General features: G+C 47.2%; 1 protein-coding gene across 1 annotated transcript in view; it reads left to right on the forward strand.

Annotated features, from left to right (window-relative positions):
• The first annotated feature begins 1049 nt into the window (after positions 1-1049).
• Positions 1050-20314, forward strand: part of PHKA2 (phosphorylase kinase regulatory subunit alpha 2) — a 72328-nt gene continuing 53063 nt past the window's right edge. The window contains exon 1 of the mRNA XM_062182918.1: positions 1050-1511. Within this exon, the coding sequence (XP_062038902.1) occupies positions 1434-1511 (78 nt within the window). The 5' untranslated portion in view covers positions 1050-1433. The remainder of the gene's footprint in view (positions 1512-20314) is intronic.

Here is a 20314-nt window from a genome sequence, read left to right on the forward strand (position 1 = left end):
GAGCGATTTGCTTCAGGTAGTTGAGAAGGAAGGGCTGAATGGGTCAAGTATACAGAAACTGCTTGGAAACTAGCCAACGGCTAGCAGAAACTATTACGTGCATCTGGTTTGTCCAGTAGAATTCTTAAGTGGGGCAGATTGTGGTGGACAGTGAATAACAGGCCAAAGACTCAACTGTAGGTCATCAGCAGCCACGAGAAATGAACCAATAGCATGTGTCAAACTGCAGACCTATAGGCGGTAAACTGAAAGCCTAGCTCAGGAGCAGCACTGAGGTGGCTAGCAGGGGGACCCCATCCAGTTCTCCCTCTTTCCCTTCCAGGCTGGGTCCCCTTACTAGGGTTCCGCGCAGCAGTAGAGATAGGAACGTGGCCAGGGCACCCAGGTGGACGCAGCGACAGGGCCCGATTCTCCAGCACCGGCTGGGGTGCCAGCTAGTTGAAGAACAAAGGGGCTCTGGGAGGTAAGCTGGTTCCCACCCGGAACCAGGTTCTCCGTGGCTCCTGCGGGCCGCCCCTTTTTTTCTTCCCCCTCAGACCCGGCTCCAAGGGTTCCGCTCTGCGGTGGAGGCGGGGCTGTGAACACGTCACAGGGTAGGGGCGGGACCCCTGGTGAGGCACCTTCCCTCCCCTTTCCCCTCAGGCCCCGCTCCAAGGGTTCCGCACAGTGGTGGAGGCGGCGCTGAGGGCAGGGCCGTGAGCGCGTCACAGCGTAGGGGCGGGGCTTCCAGCTGGGTTCCTTTCTTACCGTTGCCCCTCGGGCCGGCCTCCGAGGACTGGGCCCCGCGGTGGGGGTGGGCCCAGGGCACCCAGCTGGCCGCGGCCGAAGACCCGCTTCTCTGGCCTTGGCTAGGGCTGGCAGCCAGCTGGGGAGTGAAGGGGCTTAAGGAAGCAGCTTAGTTCCCACTCTGAGCTAGATTCAGCACTGTTCCCACAGGCTGCCCCTTTTCACATCCCCCTCAGGCTGCTACTTGGAGGGTTCCACTCTGGGGGGGGGGCGGGGGGCGGGGCCAAGTCCGGCCTGGGTGGGCTGCCGGGCGGCCCTGGTCGGCCAGCTTTTCTCCTGCCGAAGGCCCTCCTCCCGACCACCGAAGGACAAAGGAGGCCCGGGAGGGGCATCCTCACCCCTTGCCCGGAACCTAGGTCCTCGCTTATTCCGGGGCCACTCAGGACTTGCGAGAGCGTGGCAGGTCTGGTTAAGGCGGGGCCACCGTAGCGCCAGCCCCCATCTCCGCCCCCGCGCCTCCCAGCAGAGCCAAACTCTGGTTGGCTTGCTTTCCAATCACGCTTTGGCTCTACGGTTTTGAAAAGTCCCGACCTCCTCCCGCCCTGCCCCATCCCTAGAACTGACAGAGCCTCAGCGTTTGGGCATCAGGCCCGCTCGGAGGCTGCGGACTAAGCGGCCTGCCTCCCCGGAGATCGGGCGTCCGGGAGATGCGGAGCAGGAGCAATTCCGGGGTCCGCTTGGATGGGTACGCGCGGCTGGTACAGCAAACCATCCTGTGCTACCAGGTAAGAAGGGTCCATCCGCCCCAAGGGAAGAGCCGGTCCTGTCCTCTCGCATCACTCGTTTTCCCCAGGCCTCTTCCGTCTCCTCTCCTGACCCGGGACCTTGCAGTGAAGCAATTTCCTATGTGAATCCAGTCTTTGCTAGCCCGTGGTTATCTCCCCACTACCACCCCATTTGTCTGTACAAGTCAGGAGATCCAGCGGCTGCTTTGGCTACTTTTCTTAGAGCTCTTTGACCATTGTTTACGGTTAACGACAGGAGCCCCTTCCGTGACTTCTGTACCCAACATGTCATTGTGTTGACTGTGCTCCTTTTCAATGAAAAGGGTGTGCGGATTGGACAGAGCACACTAAATGAGGACAGGAGTGAAGGCGCTCCAGAGGTTTGTAGCCAATTCTGCAGTGTAGGCCAACTGCTACTGTCCCTCCCAGGAGTTACCATGTTAGCAGCCCACCTGTGAGGGCCTTGGGGCCTACACAAGAGGTGGTTGTACAGATAAGAAAACCGCAGGACTAGCAAGGTTACTGAATGAAGCAGAGTCAGGCCCAAAAGCACGTCATCTGTTCCCAAGTTCAAGGGGTCCTGTAAAGCTACCCATGTGGTCTCTGAAATAGGAATATGCCTACTGTGCTTTGTTTTATTGGTCCAAAGCTATGCGTGGGTCCCTCTTGTAGGACCACTGAACTATTTTTATTCCTAGCGAAGACAGGGGTTGTGTTGCTTGCCTTCAATCAACAGAAACTATTTATAGGGCCTTCAGAGTCAAAGAAGGGAGTGGTATTTGGTGGTTAGAGGCCCAGCCCGCAAGTGGGGAGCCATGGTCACCCCCAAGCCGCTGACCATTTTTCTTTCTTAGCCGATTTCTCAGCCTTGGTCCTTCCCTCAGGAAATTTTTATTTGACAGGTAGAGTGACAGAGAGAGAGAGAGAGAGAGAGAGACAAAGGTCCTCCTTCCGTTGGTTCACTCCCCTAATGGCCGCTACGGCCGGCGTGCTCCACCGATCCAAAGCCAGGAGCCAGGTGCTTCCTCCTGCTGTCCCATGTGGGTGCAGGGCCCAAGCATTTGGGCCATCCTCCACTGCACTCCCGGGCCACAGCAGAGAACTGGGCTGGAAGAGGAGCAACCAGGACAGAACCAGCGCCCCAACCGGGACTAGGCAGAGGATTAGCCAAGTGAGCCACGGCGCCAGCCCTCTCAGGGAATCTTTATTGTGCACCTGCTACATGCAGGGGACTCTTGAAAAGTGCTCGGCTTCCAAAGAAGAATGAAGCATTGTAGAGCAGTGACATTTATGCCTAGGGTAACTAAAGAAAGTTTTTTAAAGATTATTTGAAAGAGTTAGAACAAGAGGCAGAGAGAGAGGTCTTCCATCCGCTGATAAACTCCCCAGTTAGCCACAATGACCAGAGATGCACCGATCTGAAGCCAAGAGCCTCTTCTGGGTCTCCCACATAGGTGCAGGGGCCCAAGGACCTGGGCCATCTTCTACTGCTTTCCCAGGCCATATCAGAGAGCCGGATCAGAAGTGGAGCAGCTGGGACTCGAACCAGCACCCACATGGGATGCCAGCACTAAGGCAGTGGCTTTATACACCATGCCACAGCACTGGCCCCAAGAGAGTTTCACATTAATTCATTTCACCTCTTGCCAAACAAGCTTGCTGCAAATTTTGAGAACGTTCTCAGTTTTCAGAGCCTGCGTGGCTTTTTTTGGATCATACATGGAGGGCTTTGGTCCTTCTTTGGGGAAGGTACTCCTAACCTAGTTTGATGGGGTGGGAGAGGGATCTTCGAAGAGATGATACTCAAGTTGAGAGCTGAAGGAGGAGGAAGCAGAGGATGGTCATTTTGTCCCTTTCTTCTTGAAATATTATGGCATCTATTACATGTTTTAAAAATCCAGGTTGCAAGGCCTTTCTCTTGATTTCTATGATGGTGGCGGGGGGGGGGGGGCCTGTGAGGAGAACTGATGAATCCTGATTCTTATCTCAGTCCTAGATCTGAGTTTGAATTCCAAGCTCTGCCTTAAAGGATTTTACTCATTCTGTCTGAATCTGTGCCCTCAACTGAAAGTGGGGGTTAGAACAGCTATTTCCATTGAGTTACTATCTAGAAAGAAATTAGTGCCCAATACATCGCTTAGCAACTAGTGGGCAATGAGGAAGTAGTGGGTTCTGTTGATGGTATTATGACCTTAATATAGGCCACGTGTTAGTACCCAGCCCTAGTGGTTCTCTCACACGTGACCAATCTGATCCACGATGCTCCCCTTTCCCAAAGTCCTTGATACATTTTCTGGTCCCAGAACATAACAGCGTCTCCCTAAGTACAGATATCTCAGTTTCGTTCTTTTGCATCAGATAGAGCTCCAGTCATAGGAAAGGTTCCCTTAATTCCTTGTTGACGAAATACTTCCTGCAGGCTCCGAGCTGTCCAAGTGACCCAGCTATTGGTCCAGGCGTGCCTTCCCTCAGGAGCAAAAGAACTGGGTTGGACTTTCGTCCCAAACATTTTAATGATTAAAGTAGTCTGAGCCTTCAGTTGTATTTATTTTGGGGGTAGAGGTGACAAGTCCTCATGTGTGTCCTTTTTCTCTTCCTGGCTGCATTGTCAAGCTCTGCTGGTTAACCCAAACAGCACGACAGCGCTGAGAAGTCCCGCGAGTCTGCAAGTGCAGAGTTGTATGCCTTCCCACCCGGCCCTGCCCCAACAAGTACTCCCCACACGTAGAGAACTCCAACCCGTGTAGGGCTGAGCTTCAGCAGCTCACCTACTCACACTGTATAAGTGAATGGGCAGTTCCGTTATGTATATTTTACCACACTAAAAATGAGCTAGACCAATGGTTTCTAAAATTTACTGTCCTATCTTCGCATCTTCTGGAGATACGTGCAGATGGTTAAGGTGTTTTTTTCAACCTCAGCTGGTAGATGGGAACCCTTTAGATTTGCTTTCCAAATTGAGATAACTTGAGGTATTTGAGATAATTGGTTTTACTTGTTGAATTCTGTTAGCTCTGGCCGGTGCCGTGGCTTAACAGGCTAATCCTCCGCCTTGCGGTGCCGGCACACTGGGTTCTAGTCCCGGTTGGGGTGCCGGATTCTGTCCCAGTTGCCCCTCTTCCAGGCCAGCTCTCTGCTATGGCCCAGGAAGGCAGTGGAAGATGGCCCAAGTCCTTGGGCCCTGCACCCGCATGGGAGACCAGGAGAAGCACCTGGCTCCTGGCTTCGGATCAGCGCAGTGAGCCAGCCGCAGCGGCCATTGGAGGGTGAACCAATGGCAAAAAAAAGGAAGACCTTTCTCTCTCTCTCACTATCCACTGTCAAAAAAAAAAAAAAAATTGTTAGATCTGTCGAACTAATCACCATTCTTCAATCAGAGGTAATAGTTTCTATCAGCTAACATGTCAACCATGTTTCCTGCATCTTTGAAAGAGAAGAACTTTGCCCATTAGTTATTTGCCGTATACATTTGCTACTAAATGTTATTTGAGTCTTTAGGGCAAAGCAGAAAAAGAGCTATGTTTGTAAAAGCCTCCTTCTGTGAATTTTGTAGATATATACTCTGTAAAGTATTGTCAAAAATTCGTTGTTAAAAAATAGATTTCTAGATTTTGGCCCAGGTAAGAATTACTAATTTGGTACATTTCTTCAATAGCAGCCCCAAATGAAGACGCATTACTAGAAGTACTAGGTATGAAGTAGTGATAAAAGAATATGGATAAGATAAAGAACAGGCATGGATATTTGGCCCAGCAGTTAAGACACTGGTTACTGTGCAGGCATCCCACATCAGAGTGCCTGGTTGATACCTGCCTCCAACTCCCGACTCCAGTTTCCTGCTGATGTGGACTCTGGGAGGCAGTGGTGATGGCTCAAGTCCTTGGGTTCCTGCCATCCACAGGCTAGTTCTGGAGTCCCTACTTCTGGCTCCTACCCTGGCTATTGCAGGCTGTTGGGGAGTAAACCAGCAGAAGGGGGAGTGTTCTCTCTCAAATGTTTTTTAAAAAGTAAACACTGCTTTGATTATTTCAACCGCAGATTATTAGGTACAATAAAGCAAATAATTAAGTGATCAGGACAGAAACACTCTACTTTCTGGTGGCAATGAAATTTAAAATAAGAATGGAATAAATAAAACGAAGTACAGAACAAATAGTAACAGCAATAAAGACCAATTTAGGACAGGGTTAAAAAGAATATAATTAAGTACTGGAAAATAATATGGCAGAAGAATGGGAAGAGACTGGAGTTAAAGCATTCTAAGGCCTTTATCACATTAAGGAGGAGGATAGAAGTAGTACATCTTTTAAGCCAGAGTTCATGTTTAAGCATTACCACAGATAAGTGGAATACGTAACTATCTAAATGATAGAGGAGTAAACAAAGTCTGATTACTCCAGGAGAAGAAGGAGGTGTTTGGGGAAGATGGGAAGTAAAAGAAAAAGAAAAGCTTGCTAAGTTTAAAGGACAAAATAAGATGCCAGTAAGTCCAGCCATAATTAGAATAAACGTACAGGCTTAAGTCAGCTGGATAATGGAAATTATGAGATTTGCGATATGTGGTTTCTGAGACAGAACCCAGAGCATAGGCTGCTGCAAGGTTGAAAGTAAGCTAATGGAATAAGACATGAGGCAAAACCTAGCCAAAAAGAAGTTGAGGTGGTTATGCTAATCATTTTGAAATTTTAAAACAAAATTAAAGAATGTTATTACTAGATGACAGAATGGTAATTAGTCAAGAAAATCTAGCAATTTTACACTTGATCTTAGCCAAAAGGCTGAGAAGCGATTAAAAATATAGCAATTTTATGAATAACATAGCTTCAAAGTATATAAACTTGACAAGTCTATAATCCTAGTGGGGATTTTTGTTTTTAAATGTTTATTCATTTTTATTTAGTCAAGAGAGAGGGAGCGACAGATCTTCCATCCCCTGGTTCACTCCCCAAATGCCTGCCACAGCCAGGGCTGGGCCAGGCCGAAGCCAGGAAATAGAACTCCATTGGGGTTTCCCCTGTGAATGGCAGGAGCTCAGGTATTTGAGCCATTATTTGCTTCCTCCCAGATGCACTGGGAAGAAGCTAGATAGGAAGCAGAGGAGGGACTCAATCCCAGGTACTCTCAAAGGGAGTGGGGACATTCCAAGTGGTGGCTTAACCTGCTGTGCCACAAACCACCCCCCATCCCAATAGTGGGAATTTTTAAACCTTATCTCTGATACTAATAGATCAAGGGAAAGAATTAGGTCATAGAAAATTGGAACACCATAAGAAATGAACTGGATTAAGTATACTCCATATACATAGTACTACATGAATAGGCAGGGATAAACTGATCATTCAAGAGTGAGAATTAGTGAAGCAAAATCCTTATGTGAATGAGAGGGGATGGATTTAGCCTACCTGTGGTAGGTGACAAGTGTGGAGGCAGGGTATCATGTTCTCTTTGGATTATTTCTACTTCTCCTCAAAACCTGAGGCCTGATCATTAGCTGGGATTGAGGACAGAGGAGGAGAGAAAGTATGGAACAATCTTTTAGGAGAATATGGGAAAGTTTGGACCAGGGATTTCTGGTATAATTGTTGGGCAACACTAAGAGTCACTTGTTTAGGAGGAATTCAGTCAGCATGGCTGAGTGTTTTTCTCCATGTGTGCCTTCAGAGTAGGCAGAGACTCACATTTAACCAGAGCTGGGGATTTGCCCGGCAAGTACACTGAGTCAGAGAGTGGCAAGGGATTCACAGGTAATTCCTATCAAACTGTTTCAAAAGAAAGAGGGATAACTCCCAACTCCTTTTATATGGCCAACTCTGTGTTACCCCAGTCCCACAGGGCAGGATGAGAAAACAGGAAATCCACTTGTGAATATTAGTGAAAAATACAAAGTAAAATATTTATATACATACATATACATAGACACACATCAAGTATGGTTTATCCCAGGAACATAAGAAAAATTACTATAAAACGTATTCAGGTAATTTATCACAACAGTATGTTAAAGAAAAGCAGTATGATTCTCTCAGTAGATGCAGAAAGGTACTTGATAAAATTCACCATCCACGAATGACTTTAAAAGCACCTTTTGGGGCAGGCCTTGTGGTACAGTGGGTTAAAAGCAGCCGCTTGGGTCACGTGCATCCCATATGGAGTCCCTGGTTCGAGTCTCAGCCACTCTGCTTCCAATCCAATTTCCTGGTAATATGCATCCTGGGAGACAGCAGGTGATGGCTCGAGTGTCTGCTACTCACCTGGGAGACCCAGATGGAGTTCCAGGCTCCTGGCTTTGGACTGGCCCAGGCCTGACTTTTGCGGCCATTTGGGGGAGAACCAACAGACGAAAGATCTTGCTCGCTCTCTCTCCCCCCCCCCTTACTCCCCTCCCCTCTTTCAAATATATAAATCTTTAGATACTGCTCCCTTGTTCTAAAGTCAGAAACATCAAGGGTCACCACTATCATTCCTTTTATTCAGCATTGTAGTTGTGACCCATGCAGTGACATTAAAAGAAAATAGGAGGCATAGAAATTATCATTACTTGCAGAAATAAATGCTGTAGAAAACCTGAAACTGGGGTGGGCATTGTGGCACAGTGGGTTAAGCCACCACCTGGGACACCTGCATCCCATGTTGGAGTGCCTGGTTCAAGTCCTGGCTACTCTGCTTCCAATCCAGCTTCCTGTTGATACACTCAGGAGGCAACAGATTGTGGCTCAAGTACTTGAGTTCCTGTCATCCATATGGAAGGCACAGATGGAGTTCCTCAGCGACTTTGCCCTGGTCCAACCCTGGCTACTGTGGGAATTTGGGGAGTGAACCAGCAGATGGAATATCTACCTCTCTGTCACTTTGCCTTTCATATACATCTTTTGAAAGGGGGAGAGAGAGAGGAAAAGGGAGTCTTCCCTCCGCTGGTTCACCCCCCAAATGGCCACAGTGGTTGGAGCTGGGCTGATCCAAAGCCAGGAGCTTCTTCCGGGTCTCCCACATGGGTGCACGAGCCCAAGAACTTGGGCCATCTTCTACTGCTTTCCCCAGGCCATCAGCAGAGAGCTGGAAGGGAAGTGGAGCAGCCAGCACTCAAAGTAGCATCCGTATGGGATTCCGGCACTGCAGGTGGCAGCTTTACCCACTACACCACAGCACTAGCCCCTCAAATCTTGAGAAAAATATTTTGAATTTCTTTGCTCTCCATTCTTAGAACAAGATTGTCGTAATTAGACATGAAGTACATGAAAAACGCATCTTATGAAGAACTGCATGAATTTCAAAGACTTTATACCAAAATATACTTATCTTTCCATTCCATTTTTCCTGTGAGCTTTTTGAGCTACTGTCCTAGAAGATCCATATGCAATAATCAAGGTACCCCTTTGTACCAGCCACAAATTTGTGTTACTGTGAAAGCTTTTACAAGAAATTGTAACAGCCAAAACCGTCAAGTATCCTTGAATAAATCTCAGAGAAGGTTATAAAGCTCCATGGAGGGACATAAGATACTTAAATAGAAGGAAATACATACCATGCTCTCCCCCCAAAGAATTATTAGTTTGAAAGGCAGAGTGACAGAGAGGGAGAGAGGGAGAGACAGACCTTCCATCTGCTGGTTCACTCCCCAGATGACCACAGTGGCTAGGCTGAAGCCAGGAGCTTCATCCAGGTCTCTCATATGGGTAGCAGAGGCCCACACATTTGAGCCATCACTTGCATGATTGCCCAAGATGTGAGCTGAACTAGCAGGCTTTTTCTTCTTGGAACACTGTCTTTCCTTGCAAGATTGATGATCTATGGTTCTTCACACTGGAGTATTTAACACACATTTTCTGAAAAATGAACAAAATAAGCCTGTTGCTTTAAGGAAACTGTCAAGATTTGTTGCCAATGATAAAATTTGAACTTTGTACTGAAATGAGATTCTGGGAAAACTTGTATCTTCCGGAGTTCAATTTCTTGATACTCAGTCTTTTTGGATGAGATTGGTGGGGATATTAACAAATTTGATTTTTAAAATATTGTTTAATGGAACGCGTCAACATTTGAGACAGCTGCATAACTCAGAAAACCAACATTTTCCAAATGACCAATGCTTGATGTTATGAAATCACACATAGGCAAATGATCCATTCAAAGTGCAAGACAGATCAATGAGTTTTCAAATATCAGCATACATAAAGTTCATTGTTAGGATTTCAGGTTCCATATTCAACTATTTTTTTTTCTTTTTGACAGGCAGAGTGGACAGTGAGAGAGAGAGAGAGAGAAAGGTCTTCCTTTTCCATTGGTTCACCCCCCAATAGCCGCTGTGGCTGGTGTACTGTGCTGATCCAAAGCCAGGAGCCAGGTGCTTCTCCTGGTCTCCCATGCAGGTGCAGGGGCCCAAGCACTTGGGCCATCCTCCACTGCACTCCCGGGCCACAGCAGAGAGCTGGCCTGGAAGAGGAGCAGCCAGGACAGAATCCGGTGCCCCAACTGGGACTAGAACCCAGGGTGCCAGCGCCGCAGGTGGAGGATTAGCCTATTGAGCTGCGGCGCCGGCCTCAACTAGTTGTTCTTAATTAAGAAACCATCAGTGCTCTGATCATATCCAAGAATATTCTTAATTATCCAGAAAGACTTTTAATATAATCTTCACTTTTTGAACTACATATCTGTGCAAGGCTGGACTTTCTTCATGAACCTCATACTAAAGGACCATGGCCACAAAGTTAACAGGAGCAGAGATGAGAATATAGCTGTCTACTAGTAAGTCCGACATTAAAAAGATTTGCAGAAGTGTAACACTACCACCTCCCTTGTTGCTTTTTAGTTTTGGAAAAAGTTTTGCTTTCAAATAACATTAAAATGTTGTATATGTTAACGTGTAATAGGCTTAATAGATTAATAAGTTTAAATTTTCTCAGTTTTAATTTCCAATATGGTAAACATCAACAGCTAGAATTCACATCAACAAAAAAATCTGAGGCCTGAGTATGAAGGGGGTCCTGAGGGCCAAAAAGTCAGACCAGCTGGGAAGTTGGAGAGCTGTCTGCGGAAGACCATGAAGAAGTCTTCAACCTGATCCGAGAGACGCTCTGGCACAGTCGCAGTGGACTGCTTTCATTGGTTGGGTCTGGGTAATGGGAATCTGGGCGTTGGACATATTTTTCCTCTTTGCTTATCTGCGTTTGAGGTTTTATAATTTAAAAACCAAGACCATATTCATAGTCATGGTCCTGGAGTGATCTAGAAATCAGCTTTAACTCCTTCTGTTCCCCATTTTCCACCTAGAATGCAGAGAATTTGCTGATAGAGGAGATCCCCAACATATTTTTAGCTCCATCCACTTCAAGATCGATTTATTTGAAATACAGAATTACAGAGAGAGGTAGAGATAGACAGAGAGGTCTTCCTTGTGCTGGTTCACTCCCCAGATGGCTGCAACGGCCAGAGCTGCACCGATCTGAAGCCAGGAGCCTCAGGGTCTCCCACACGGGTGCAGGGGCCCAAGGACTTGGGCCATCCTCCACTGCTATCCTAGGCCACAGCAGAGAGCTGGATCAGGAGAGGAGCAGCCGGGACTAGAACTGGCACCCATATGGGATGCCAGCACTTTAGGCCAGGGCTTTAACCCGCTGCGCCACAGCGCCGGCCCCATCCACCCATTTCCTGTCCATGCCTGTGTTCCAGTCTAAGCATGTATTCCCCCTTGAGCCTCCCGATTCATTCCCTGCTTCCACTCTTGGCCTCTCTTGCCCAAAGCAGTCAGTGGTCTTACATCATTGCTTTCCTGTTCACAACATTCCCACGACTGCGATGGCTCCTAGCAGAAAATGCAGAGTTCTTCCTGTGACCTGCCGGACTGCGAGCCGACTGCAGCACCCTCCCCTCACTCACCGGCCCTGGAGCCCTGGCAAGCACTTAACCGGCTCAGTTGGCTTGAAAACTTGGTGTCTGTCTAGGGAAGTACCAGGTAGAGAAAATGAGAGAAAGCTACACCCAACTTCTCAGGCCCTGCAGCAAACCTGTGATCTTTTCCAACAAATCTGGGCACCACCGGCTACCAGGACCTGGGAGTTTTTGTTTAAGGCTCTTTTCCTCTCAATTGAATAAAACCCAATCAAACACCATCAATCTTTCCTCCTAAACATCTCAAATCTATCTGCTTCTGTTCCTATCAACCTGATCTCCCGCCAGCCTCTCCCATCTCTACCCTACACTGGTCTCGCCATCTGCCTTCTCCCTGTATCCACTCAGTCCCTTCCTGGTATTTTTCCCCAGCACAGCCAACGTAGGCTTCTTCAGGGACAAGCACCAGCATTCTGGGCAGCCCTGGGTCCAATTAGGGCACAGAGGACATTTCGAGTCCCTGGTGCGAGAGAGGCTGTGACAGATGGTCGTCTGATCTGTGTGTCACTTCGGGAAGGAGAACACTCCATAGGAAGCATTTTCTCTGGAAAACTCCTGGGATAATCCTCCTTCAGCTCTCCAGTGTGGGTGCAGCGAGGAGGAAGACTTTGCTGTGCCTTTTTCAGTTCAGCCCTTAAATATTTTAGTGTCCCATAAAAACATTTGAGTAGTGTAAAAAAAATTCGTAGATCTTCCCTTTGCCAGTAGAGGATTGCAGTAACCCATCCAGGGGTGAGATTTCCAATCTTTTTCCAGCTTTGCAGGGATGCAAATTATCTAATCAAATCACTAGACCCTTAAAGAGCCTCAGAGGGAACCGAAGGGACATTTTTCAAGGTCATTTGCTAGGAAGCTGACAGCCTCTGAAGATTGTTCCGTCTTCTTAGGAGCAGGCCAGAGCAGTGGAGAGAAATAGTTTAGATCCGCCAGACTTCTGTGAAGAGCGAGTAAGGTTGTTTTCCTTTTCTCTTTATTTTGTGTGCTAAACTAGTGACCCTGTTGTGAGGTAGCCCGTGGCTAGACTTGGTCCAGGTTCTTATCACGGCACAAGAAGGAATTTAAGGAAGAGATGTAGATAAAGGGTGAGCAGAAAAGCGAGGTTTATTTAAAGCAGAAGTACATATTCAAGGAATGGTCACTCTTCGTTTTTCAGAAAATGTCTATCAAATACCCACATGCACTCAAAAGAGAAAGCCACAGTTAACAACAGGGTTTTGGTGGTCCTTTTATATGAGCTGGGGGCAAAAGGCAGGCCTTCCTGGGCAAAGCTTTATTGAATATTCAAAGAGGGCGGAGCTTGGGATAGGGATTGACTACCATCTATTGAGTACCACCAATTTCCTTGTGTGTAATGGGCATGGGAGCGTGGACCATGGTAGTTTTATTATAATGAACTAAGGTTCATCGCAGGGACGCAGCTAGCAGCTGTATTGGATATTTGTAGCTGGTGCCTGTTCTAAAAAAACACGCAGCTGCCATCTGCACCAAAAGGGATTCGATTTAAGCCGTGCATGTGGGGCTGCAGCACAGGTGTTGACACTCCGCAGCTTCTCTTTGCTAAGTCTCTCCCCCTGCCCACAAACTTGAATAGGCTATTGCTTTAAGTATTCTGTCAAGTTACATTCTGGCATATTTAAATACAAACCTAAGTGACAAAGATAATATCACTGTTAATGAAATAAACATCACGTCTGTCTGGGTAGGAAGAACATAATTCATGTTCAAGTACACTTTGAGAAGCGATTCATAATCAAATGGGTTACAGGCATCTCTCCTGCAAAGCATGCTCCTCACAGAGCCCAGATGTCCAGTAATGTGTGTGTGATGTCTCTGGGCTCCAAAGCTGAAATAGTCATGGAATAAAAATCAGTCTTACTGAGAATTCCAAGTAGTAACATCTGAAATTCTTCTGTTCCGGTGACAGTTTGCTAGTGTGGCACCCAGTAATCCATTAATATCTCACATGTCAGGTATGGGTCAGAGGGAACTGACAGCTGCCCACCCCCCTTAGTTTATTCTGTAGTTTCCACAGCACCAGGCCAAGGACTGACAGCTCAGTAACCCCGCCCCCCACCCCACTACAGGAATTGGAGAAAGAGGCAAAGATGTAAGTTTTTTAGGACAGCAATAGTCACTTGCATCTTCGATTGTAGCTAAAGGACCCAGAGCAGTGTCTGTGAATCTCTAGGTTCCAAGATGAGCCTTGGAATCTAGAAGGAAGCTGGACCGAAGTAGTGCTTGGCACCCCACCTAGTCCATTTCCCTGTAAGGCGTCACTGGGTGCAAATGCCTAGGCAGCCTGTACACTGTCTGTCAAGCCAGAGGGGGAATGCTCATAAGCAGCAGTTTGGAGAGCCACCATTTGAAAGTGAAAACTGCCCACCTGTGATGCCCTGAGGGCAAGCAGGAGGTGCCTGCACCTTAGAGCTCAGGCTTACCTATGAAATTGTGCAAACTCTGGCTTCTAAACTGATGTGAAAAGCATTACCCACACGATTGGTAGTCAGTTATGATGCAATCATTTTAAGTAATGCTATTATAATTTCCCCTTAAAACACATCAAGTCCAAAGCATTGCCCTTCCCTACTCCATATTTATATTACATAGGATTTATTTTTCTGTATTAGAGAGGCAGATCAACAAAGAGATCATCTACTGGTTCACTCCCTAAATGCCCCCAATAGCTAGGGCTGTTCCAGTCCAAAGCCAGGAGCCTGGGATTCAATCCAGGTCTCCCATGTGGTGTCAGGGACCCAGTATTAAGCCATTGCCTGCTGCCTCCCATGGTACATATTGGCAAGAAACTGGATCAGAAGCAAAGCAGGGTCCCCATCCCAGGCGCTAAGATATGGGATCCAGGTGTCCCAGGCGGGATCTTAACCACTGTGCCAAGCATTTGCCCCTCCCCTTTAATATCTAAAAGGTAGCTGCTAGAATGAAATTTCAGAACAAATGAATTTAGTATTAATACATCTTTGGAATTTTTCTAATACTTGCTACAATTTTTTGCATTACCAAAACAGGGAGTGGTGGTAAACAATCATGTATTTTCTGCATTTACCCTAGTCTCGTGGGTATTTCATATGAATAATTGAACTGCACTTTCCTCCTTTGGAACCGACTAAGGAGGATTCTTAATATGAAGAGGGAAAAGATGGAAGGAGGAGGTAGGGGTTGGCCCAGAGGCCTCCGAAGCCTGTGCCGTGGAGTAGAGTGAAGGGAACTGCCTGGGGGAGAAACAGAGGCGGCTTCTGGAGAGGGACGTGAGGGAGGGTCGGTTGCCAGAGGACACTACAGACAAGGCGAGGAGTGCGTGCGTGGTGGGTTTCCTGAGGGGCTAGAGGAGGAGAGTGTCAGGTAGGCTGGACTGGAGAGGAGGAGCCAGCATGTGGGTCTCACTTGGCAGTCGAAGGGATTTACAGGGTCTTGTAGGCCCTGGAGAATTCTCAGCCAGGCAGTGAAGTCTTGAGATTCCCGGTCTTGCTCTGAGCACCCTTTGCGCGGGGATGGACTAGCAGTAGGAAGATCAATATGGAGCTAGTCCGGTTTGCTTGTGGGACCACAGACGTGGGGGAGAAGAAATGTGTATTGCTGCACCTGTTCTGGTGTGTGGATGACAGCAGTCATCTCTGCCTTCCGGATAGAAAGTGAATGGCAAAGTGTTCAGTGAGAGCAGTCTGGCTACCACGGGCAAGCCTACGTCCTTTGCCTTAGTATTATCTCGATTTTGCATCAGATACATGTTTTGATGCCACCTTGCTCACTGTGGCCATAGAAGCATCCGTGGTTGTATTTGTCAGTTTTCTTTCAGCTGTAAATGACAATCTCACCTCAGATGGTCTTCTAGCACAAAAGAGAATTTATTGTTCAATAAATTGCTGAGAAGTCCAGGAGGCTGTTCCAGATCCAGGAGCTCAGATGGCCAAGTGTACATCGCTTGGCCCTGTTTGAATGGGCCATTTTATTCTCCAGTAGGCTCATCTCTCACAGCGGCAAAGGTGGCCCCTCGGCAGCTGTGAGTTACAATCGTCCAGAGTGGTGGGCTGCACACCAAGAGCTTTTTCTGTGGTGGCTCCAACAGAAATCCTGACCGAGTGTGGCTCTCAGTTGGTCTGGCTTGGGTCATATGCCTATCCTTGAACCGCATTCCAGATTGGCCGGCTTGGCTCACATGTCCTTCCCCACAGCTGGGGCCAGGGCCAGGATAGAGGCCAGGTGGGGTCAGCCTCAGCAGAACCACACTGAGTCAGGGCAGGGCAAATTATAGTCCATGAACAGAAAAGGGGAAGCAGGTGTCAGGCAGCACCAGTCCCTGCAGGACGGGGCTGAAGTGAAGGGACACATGCTCTGAACTCCGATCCAAAGGGAAACCCATCCTGGAGAAGTTAACTTACTCAAGAGCACAAGGCTAGAAAGTGGCAGAGCAGAGATCCGAATCCAGGGATGTCTTACACGGAGCAGAGTCTATACCCTCAACCACTATGTTGTCTACCAAGCCTCATGTGAGGGCTGGACCCAGAGGACACCAGCCACAGAGCCTGCGCTACTTGCAGCCCCACATGCCTGTCTTGTTCCTCTGTTGCCACGACATGTAGCTTTGGACCTCATCACGCTGCTCACCTCCCCGTGAGTGTGCTCTAGGTAGTAGCTGGCCCTTTTAAAACTGGTGTCTGGAGGTGACAAAATACCCCAGGTGTGCTCACCAGTGGCCAGTTTAGTGAGACTCCTATTCCCCTTGCTCTACATGCTACTGGCTGTGTGCCATGTCGCTCTCATATGCTGTTGGCAGGCTGCTGTCAGTGCTGTGCAATTGAATTTTCTCATGCTCAAGTGTTGGGGGCAAGCTGGACTGGGTTACAGGGTAACTGCTGGGCTTGGGGGCTGCTTTACAAAAGGGGGCAGAGGCTCTGTGAAAGGTAGCATTGTGGTCCTGGGGGTGCGGTTGTATGTGTAAACCGACTTGAGTCGATTCACAGTGGGCAAGGTGGCTGGTAAAATCAGGTCAGCAACCATTTATTAAACAGTAGAGCCCAATCAGTGCGTGTTGATTTCTAGCTAGTTTGTTTCTATCTGTTGTCCAGGTCCATTCGCATTTTGCTTCTTCAGTGTTGGCTCCGTTTGCCACTTGGCAGTCCTTCCCTGCCCCTCCCCTCACACGCTAAGGAGCAGTGTGTGGCACCATTTCAACATCTTGACTGTTGTTAAGATCTACCCCATCCCCTGCTTGCTCTGAGGATCAGCCAAGAAGGTTGTGTAAGTGTTTTCTTGAGCTTGCATGAGGAAGGCTTCAGCTTTTTGTTTCCAAGTAGAAAGTTATGACGTTCTTTTTTTCTTTTTTTTTTTTTTTTTGGACAGGCAGAGTGGACAGTGAGAGACAGACAGAAATGTCTTCCTTTGCCATTGGTTCACCCCCCAATGGCTGCTGCGGCCGGCACACCGTGCTGATCCGAAGGCAGGAGCCAGGTGCCTCTTCCTGGTCTCCCACGCGGGTGCAGGGCCCAAGCACTTGGGCCATCCTCCACTGCCCTCCCGGGCCACAGCAGAGAGCTGGCCTGGAAGAGGGGCAACCGGGACAGAATCCGGCGCCCCGACCAGGACTAGAACCCAGTGTGCCGGCGCTGCAAGGTGGAGGATTAGCCTATTGAGCCACGGCGCTGGCCCTGCACTTGTTTTTAAAACTACACACAGCCCACATTAGGGAGTCATGTACCCAATCCTCTCTGATCATTCTCCACCACCGTACCCCCACCCTCACTGAAATTCACTGCCCAAATTTCTGCCACAAATTTCACCTCTATCCTGTGAGGTTGCCGTTCTTTATCTTCCCCATCTCATCTGGGATTAGCAATAAACCGTTTCCTGTGTATGAAGCAACTCCCCTGTTTTGCCCACTTTCCTACTTTTAAAGCAAAAATGAGGCATCATCTCTCTTGAATCATTTCCAAGGTCCGTGCTATGCGCCTGTCTGATTTGCTTCAAGGTTTTCTGAACACCGAAAAGAATATATAATAAAATGAGCCCTCTTAAATGGCAAGTAACTTGTATTAACTGTGCATTACACGAATTTATATAAACATCTACAGTTTTAATTGTCTTTGAAAAAATGTTTCAGACACTAAATCAGTATAAATAGCCTTTATCATACATTTGTTTATTCAGTACCTAACTATAGGGCCTTGGGTTTAAGATGGTAAACAAAAATATGCACTTTGCACATGGGAAACTTATACCATGGGAACACCGTTTAACATTGTGCCAGAAGGGGCTGATGTGGCGCAGTGGATAAGGCCACTGCCTGCAACACCAACATTCTACAGGGGCATGAGTTTGTGTCTCAGCTGCTCTGCTTCCGATCCAGCTCCCTGCCAGTGGCCTGGGAAAAGAAGATGGCCTGAGGATTTGGGCCCCTGCTACCCATGTGGGAAACCTGGATGAAGCTCTTGGCTCCAGCCTGGCTCAGCCCTGGCTGTTGTGGCCATCTGGGAAGTAAACCAGCAGACATAAGATCTCTCTTCTCCTTTCTGTGAAACTCTTTCAAGTAAGTAAATCTTAAAAAAAAAAAAATCATGCCAGAAAGATAGCCCATGTTCCTGGATCAAAAGACCCAATAGAGTTGAGATGGCAGTGTTCCCTAAACTGGCCTATAGGTGTGAGATTTAACATGAAGTTCATTTTATTGCACATGTATGTCCAGTTGTACCAACAGTGCTTGTTAAAAAGGCTCTGTCTCCATTGAATTCTCTTTAGACCTTTGTCAGAAATCGTTTTACCATGTTTCATGTGGATGCTCTATTCTGTTCTTTCCCCCTTATTCGGTTCACACACAAAGGATTGTTATTTCTTCATGGTGAATCAACCAGCATGGTTTGCTGTGTCTTTGTCACAAGATGGGCAGTGTTTTGGATACAGGTAGGTCTGATAGCCTGGTTCCTAGAGAGAACATGAAACAGAACCACAGCTGACCAGGAATGGACGTGAGGCATGGATGACAAATGCTTGTTGTAATAAGCTACTGGAGATTAAGTGTTGTTTCTTACCAGAGCATAGCAGCCAAGCCCTGGGCCCAGTCCACTTTAGAACTTGGAGCCCTGCCCTTCCCTTACCACCCCCCACCCCAAATGGTAGCCAACAAGGGTGCTTTCTGTATATCAGAAACAGAGGAGGTAGAGAAGGCAAGAGGGGCAAATGGCTGGAGTTAGACTACAGTCCTGTCCAGCTGTTGGCCACTTGCCCTGGCTGAAACAATTTATATTAGGCTCGTCTGTCTCAGCCATGTCTTCTAGGGTTTAAGGCTTTGCTGTCAGGTTGGCCCGCAGCAGGGCGCCAAGTCTCAGCACAAGGCTGTGCTGTCTCTACTAGGACTGTACTGTGATGCCCACCATGTATTATTCTTAGCTGACCTCGTAGCACCATTTTGAGTTCTGTTCCATCCATGTTCTTCATGACCCCACATCTGATCACTTTAGGAAATAGCTGTTGAGGAGAGTGCATATTATTCCAGATTCAGCCATTGAATCTATAGTATTCTTTTTCAGGCAAAGGTATATACGATTTAGTAAAGCAGATTTGTACAGATGAGCACAGTCTGAAGGGAAAAAGACCTGGAGATAGTTTTGAAACATGTCAACTCTGCATTCTCTCTATCAGAGAGAGAAAGCACCTGCACTAGCAATATTTATAGTAATGGTGCCATTATTAAAGTTTTCATTCTATTTGAAAGGCAGAGATAGAGTTCTTCCATCTGCTGGTTCACTCCCCAAATGCCCACAACAGCCAGGGCTGAGGCAGATCAAAGCCAGGAGCCAGGAACTCCATCCAAGTCTCCTACATGAGTGGCAGGCACCCAAGTGCCCAAGTCATCACTGTTGCCTCCCAGTATGTACATTATCAGGAAGCTGGAGCAGAAGTGGAGCTGGGACTCTAACCAGGCATTCCAACATGGGATGCAAGCATACCTGTGGTACCATAACCCCTGTGTCAAATGCCCACCCCTACAGCAAGAGGGCACCCCAGACTTTTTTCCTATTAAAAATGGTTATTTTGAGCTCATTGGTAGATTGTTCTAGTCACATGCCATCTGATTTGAATATTTAAAAAGAAATATGAATGAAAGCTGGTTAAAGAAGTCAGTAATATCAAATAATCAGTAGTTATCAAGCACTTACATGTGCCAGACACAATCCAAAATGCTTGACTTAACTCATTTAATCTTTACAAACAACCCTATGAGGTACAGGCACTGTTATAATCCCCATCTCAGATGGAGACACTGAAGACATTTGCTCGAGATCACAGCTGGATCGTGGGCTGAGAGCTTTGAACGTGGGCAGTCTAATTCCAGAACCTGCACTGTTAAACAAGATACACGAGGGTCGTCTTTGTAGGTAGAAGTGGTTGAAATATCAGGTTAAAAGAAACTAAATGCCAACTCATGGAAGAGCAAAGCTAGTGACCACACACACACCCCCCCCCAAAGAGAATGAATAAATGCTTAAATTGATTGGTAGTCAGAGAAATAAACATCTTAAAAATAAAGTGGTGATGAGATAATCACTTTACACCAACCGAAACAAGAAATTAAAAATATTGATAAGTTGCTAGTAGGGATGGAGAATACTAAAGTTAAAAGTGCATATACATACAGCCTCTTATGCCAGCAGTCACATTTATGAGTTTCTATTCCATAGAAATAAAAGCGCTGTTGAGAAGAACATACCAGGGTATTTTTTGCAGTTTTTTTAAGTGGCAAAAACAATCATGTCCAGAAAAAAAAAATCACCTGGCCAACAGTGAATACCCATAATAAATGATTAGCTGCATTATTATGTGTACCTGCCATGGAGTACTGTGCAGGCTCAAAAACTCATGAGTCTTAAATCATCCTCCAGATGATTTGGAGGATCTCATAGGGTTCTGCT

The sequence above is a fragment of the Lepus europaeus genome, chromosome X (genome assembly GCF_033115175.1).
Source record: "Lepus europaeus isolate LE1 chromosome X, mLepTim1.pri, whole genome shotgun sequence".
Taxonomy (NCBI): Eukaryota; Metazoa; Chordata; class Mammalia; order Lagomorpha; family Leporidae; genus Lepus; species Lepus europaeus.